The following is a 5,492-nucleotide window of genomic DNA, read 5'->3' on the forward strand; positions in this document are numbered from 1 at the left end:
CCCACCGCGTCCCCCGGGCAGGGGGCAGGACAAGCTGCTCCTGAGGCAGACTCTGAAACACGTTCCTGGCCGTATTGCTCTACACTTGGGTGAGCTGATTACAGCAGCTCCCAAAAAACCATCAGAGAACTACTCGTGCCAACTGCTTTCTTCATGCTTGACAAAAATCCAGGAGTGATATATTCATCCTAATTACCTGACGGAAAATACTATGGCCCTTTTAGCCATGGCCACAGCTCATCCAAAAGCTCACTTTATTTTGCCAGGTGCCCACTGCTTCTTCCTTTCCTTGGGAGGAGCTGGTGCAGCTCTACCCCTCCAAGGAACGACACCGGTTTGTGGTCACTACTGTTGAATCTGTGGCTGGGAGGGTAGAAAAACTTGCAGTCTTGCCATTGAATTTCTGCTGTGGGAAATGTTAATTTTTATTGCCTTATAAAACAATAGCTCCTTTGAAGATTACAGCCTCTTTCACAATGGAAAACACAGACAATGGGATTTGCTATTTAATTTTTTTAATCGAGTACTGTAAAAATAACTCGAAAGATAAATAAATGTTACTGTGATGATCTATGTCCAGACACGAAGAATTTTCTCTCTCTACATTGTTTTATTCACAATGGCCATCAAATCACAGGAGATGGTGATCCCAGTTCATTTCCTCTCTTTTCAGCCCATGTTGCTTGATTTCTGAATCAGCATTCGCCCCGTCCTCGCCCCAGACTGTCCTCTCCTCATGCATAAATCCAGTCCAGGCATTGTTCACATGGAGCGGATCTTTCTCTTCTCTGTGAAGAGGACACGTTGTTTTGCTATGGGGAAGAAAAGAATCTGTTAAGAAGCCCAAGTGTTAAGATCCAATTTGACAAGCCAATGTCCCTTTCTCCTGGCTGCCTGCACTGCTCCAATGGGTGTGGAGCAACTGCTGGGCACAGTGCTGCTGTTAACCAGCTCTTGAAGGAGTTTAGTAGGGCTTCCACTTTACCACATGTCAGTTTTAGTTACTAAGAGATCCACTTTCAATCCTGATCCTTATTTTCACAGAGGTGAGTGGCTGAAAACATTCAACAGCTGCTCTCTGTGACTATTCTGAGTCACAGCTGCTCAATGCAGGGACAAAAATAGGTTCTTGCTGCTTTCTACTACTCCTCCAACTTCAGAGCCCAAACAGCTACAGATGATGAGCTGGATCTAGCCAGTCTCACAGACTGACTGGTAAGTTAACGAGGTATCCTGTGGATCTCCCCAAGAGGCACAACCTGACCCTGCTTCCAGGGCCTGAGGCAGATGTTAGCAAAGTCAGTTGAGCTGCAGGTTAAACATGGCCAATGCACTACTGAAAAAAAATCCCCAAACCCCCAGCTGAAAGCAAAATCAAAGCAGAGCTTTACAAAGCCATTGGAAAAGCAGCACTGTTCCAATCAAACTTCACTATATGAATTCCTTTGAAAGCTACGTGAGAGCCATCCACACAGGAACAAAATCTCTTCTTCCACATAAAAGTTTCACTTTAAGAAATACTGCAACTTAGTGACACATTCTGTTGTTCCAGTTAGGAGGTAGTGAAACTTGGGTACTACTGCCACTACTTCACTAAAAAGCTTCGTTCTGTGGAGGTCCCAGGTTTTTGAGAAGTACAAAACATAAGGTGAAAATGCATGCCAAGTGAAAATGCTTCCTAACATATTCCTGATGTGAGCTGGTATCCAGACTCAGATTTAATTCCCTTCACACATGCAGCACTTTCTCACATCAATTTCTCACTTGTGTTCTACTACAGGCTACAAAGATCAGAGCTTTTTTTTTTCCTTAATTACTTCCAACTTTGTACTTCAACAACCTACTACATATTCTGCTACTGAAGTGCCACTTAGCCTGAGCTTTCCACCCTCTTCACATTTCCTACAAGTTGCAAAGCTTCCAGAGGATCACTTTGCACAATGTTTTGATGAAGTCATTTAAACTTTTCTTATTCAAGAAATTAATCCCAGTGATCTCTGATTCCCATTCTGTTTGGAATTCAGGAGAGCCACAACCTCTGTCAGCATGGGTGCTCTGAGAAGAGCCTGCTGCTGCTCTGGTGGTTTCTCTCAGCTGCCACAAAGCTCCTATACTGTTACATCTGAGTATGAAAAGGTTCATCATCTAACAAGAACATAAAATTTTAAGTAAAAATAAGATTGAACCACATAACTACTGGCCATGTGTTATCTACTTAAAGCTGCTGAGTCTATTTCTTTATTCCATAGATTTAAATAAGGCTTTTTTGTATCAACTCCACCATGGTATTTCAAGCACAGAACGGTTGAAATTCTAAGTTTCCCCAAATTAAGTTTCTTTAACATTAAGTTTTTTAAGGTTAACTACAGACTGGTTCTTCTCCTAGAATTCTAAGCTCTTAGTCACCTTCCAAAAAGCTTGGTGAGAAAAAGCCATCTTGGCAAGTGTTATAACCCCCAACAAATCAGATTCTAAGAAATCTGCAGGGAGAAGATTTGCACAGACCAGAGGAACACAAATGAACCCACAAACTGTAATCCGCAGAGCAGTATCTTTTGTGGAGGAGGAAGAACTTGCATTTATTTCTTTAAAAGCCCTTTTAGTAAGTGATGGTTAAGATTTACTGCCTAGAGCATCCACAGCAGCCTAACAGCACATTTCTACGGGTGCACTCCTCGTGGCTGCTGGCTGGAGGTAGCTCAGTCTAGCAAACCACACAAAGAACAGAATGAAAGAGCTCCTGTGTCACTGTGCTTTGCCACGGACATGTGGCATGGCTGTCATCAAAGACTGATGTGTCGGGCAAGGCATGACTTTGTTCCACTGCCACAACGAGGGTAACGTTTGCTTCCCACTGGAATGCCGTGAGGAACAGCAACTCTACAGTCATCTGAGTATGAGAGGCTATGACATACTCTGCTCAGATGGGAAAAATCCTGTTCTATTCAAATCTTTTGCCCTACAGAGGCAGAGAGGGCTGTCCAACGCGGGCTGACCTCTGCCCCGAGCTCTTACCGATGGGATCGTACTTCAGCAGGACCATTTTCTCCTGCAGCCGCAGCCTCCTGACGTTGAAGCAGTATCCCGTCTCCGCCGTACTCCTCATCTTCACCAGGATGTACCTGGAGTCACAGGGGATGGCTCTGCGTCAGTGCACAGGCACACACCAACTGCCCACCACACCCCTGCCACGCCACGGCCCAGTGGACAAGCTTTTAGCATAAGCAGCTTGGCACAATCACATAACGTGCTTCATTTCAGCTTCATGGATGTTCTACATGGGAGTGCCCACACTATGTCCTAAACGTACAATACAGACTGCACATCACAAGCTCCAGCACCAAGTTCAAGTCACTCCTAAACGAAATACAAGCTCAGAGAGAAGTTAACTCCTCCACAAAACACTGAGGAGGGAGGAAGAAAAACAGAAAAGTCAGACAGAAAGACAGGCAGGAAGAGAGAGCGAGAGAAAGAGAAGATCTGGGGGAGGAAGAAAAACAGAAAAGCCAGACAGAAAGACAGGCAGGAAGAGAAGAGAGAGCGAGAGAAAGAGAAGATCAGCACACAATCAAGTCACTATGGCTCAGCAGATAATGTCAAGAGAGGAAGGATGATGATGATAATTGCAGATGTTTGGGCTGTAGCTAACACTGCATCGCAGACTATCACTTCCACATGCAGAGAGGAACCCCAGCAGATAGGATGGAACCAGAGGCACGCAAAGGGAGAAGCAGTGCCCCTTGGCACTGTCCATCCTGCTAGAGATACGTGGCTTGACGTTATCCCAGCCACAGAAACCCCCTTCCCCACTGGGGGGATCTTGGTTTGTGGGGCGGGCTGGCAGGAGCTGCAGTGTCCCTGGGGTCAGGGCAAGCTGGGAGACTAAGAAAGCCACCCCCACACTGGAAGCATGCAGATATCTGCACAACTTCCAAAAATGGCACAGAGCATCTTCTAAAGTTTCAAAACAAGGGTCAAACCCTTCAACTCGTCCATAAGTTATGTATTCCTTTTCCATTGCAATAAAGAGATGGACACATCTCTGCACAAGGGCATTCAATTCATTTTCCTTGATTTTCCTGCTTCTAATACTAAACAGTCTGTCAAAATTAACCTTGAAAGGACATCCATTCTTCCTCACTTGTGCAGCTCTGACCCGTGTACTTCTCTGAGGTCTGCCTCTTCAGCTTTGCACTCTAATTTATCGTTGAGTTCAAAATAAACAGGAAAACCACCAGATTCCTGCAGACCAACTGACCAAGCGTGGTCTAGGGATTATCTCGTTATTGTCCTCTCCTGTGCAGTGCTGCAGGTGTGGTACGTAGCACCAGTAACCTCACAGACTCCTTCCCCTGCACCTCAGCCACTTCCCCCAAGCCTCTGTGCAGCTTCCCCTTTCTGGGCACATCAGCAGTATCACTATGAGCAGGCCCTGCAGTTCCTGCGCACCGCTTATCAGAGGCCGAGCCCTTGCTGAACAATGCACCTTGTACAAAAAACTCAATGCCCAATGAAGAAAAGTAACTAGGAGCAGGGCACAGAAGACCAGTGGAAAGCTATCAGGACATGGGGAGAAAATCCAAGGTGAGTTTTCACCACTGATATGGGGAAAGTACATATTTCTTCCCTTCCGACCCTTAAAGCATATCAGCTTTCTTTAGAGCTTTCAGGAAGTATCACAACTTCAGCTCAGAAGTATGAAAGGTAAACAAAAGGCAGATTATGTGGATGATTGATGGCCTCTCTGTAACCACACAGCACAGGGGCATGGTTCCCCTGCGCAGGGCACTGTGCACGTTACAGCTCAGCCCCATGGGACAAAATCTACCTTTGTGGCAATTTCAGAAACCAGGGGATTTTTACACACTGTTCTGTACTTACCTGTGAAAAGCCACACGTGCAGAAGGACAGAGAGGATGCAGCTACACTGTAAGACTGCAGTTCTCTCAGGTATACTATAAAATTCTAGAGAAGCCTAGTATTTCATAAAGTCACTAGATACAAGGCGGTACCAGAAATCAAATACTGGCGAGTAAAACATCACTTACTTAGATTTGCTCTTGGCCACTGTTGTTTTGGTTTTTTTTTCAGCATGAAGAAGAGAAAAAAAGAAACAGTTATCATTTTATCTTGTTTCCTTTATATGCACATATAAAGATAAAGAATTTTCCACTGCCTGCCTTTGCAGTAGCCCCAGATAGATTGTGCAAATAGATTTAGCACCACAGAGGAAACATCCCTCATCCTTCCATCTACGTGCCCCCCTGCTGGCTATTTTTTCCATCATGCCACCTTCACATCTGTGCAAACGCAGCCCCCAGTGCCAGACACCGCACTTGTTGCGGGTTCTGGTGTTTTCAGTATAAAGCTTCAATGACGAATAGGAATTCGCTGGGTGAATACTCAGTTAAGGCAGGCGGGAACTGACACACCGGTGAAAAACGCGGTGCCGTTCCCCCCTGCTTGCCTGGGGCGGGGCGGGGCGGAGCAGG

The 5,492-nt window shown here is 45.6% G+C and overlaps 1 protein-coding gene across 1 annotated transcript; it reads right to left on the reverse strand.

Moving 5' to 3' along the window:
* Positions 1–498: 498 nt before the first annotated feature.
* On the reverse strand, positions 499–5,065 carry MRPL33 (mitochondrial ribosomal protein L33). Its single transcript, XM_008939998.1, has 3 exons — positions 5,049–5,065; positions 3,016–3,122; positions 499–812 (listed from the first exon to the last, which is right to left on the reverse strand). The coding sequence occupies exons 2-3, from the start codon at positions 3,104–3,106 to the stop codon at positions 763–765; spliced, it is 141 nt and encodes a 46-aa protein (XP_008938246.1). The 5' UTR covers positions 3,107–3,122; positions 5,049–5,065; the 3' UTR covers positions 499–762.
* Between the last annotated feature and the right edge of the window lie 427 nt (positions 5,066–5,492).

The sequence above is a fragment of the Merops nubicus genome, unplaced genomic scaffold (assembly GCF_000691845.1).
Source record: "Merops nubicus isolate BGI_N331 unplaced genomic scaffold, ASM69184v1 scaffold10585, whole genome shotgun sequence".
Taxonomy (NCBI): domain Eukaryota; kingdom Metazoa; phylum Chordata; class Aves; order Coraciiformes; family Meropidae; genus Merops; species Merops nubicus.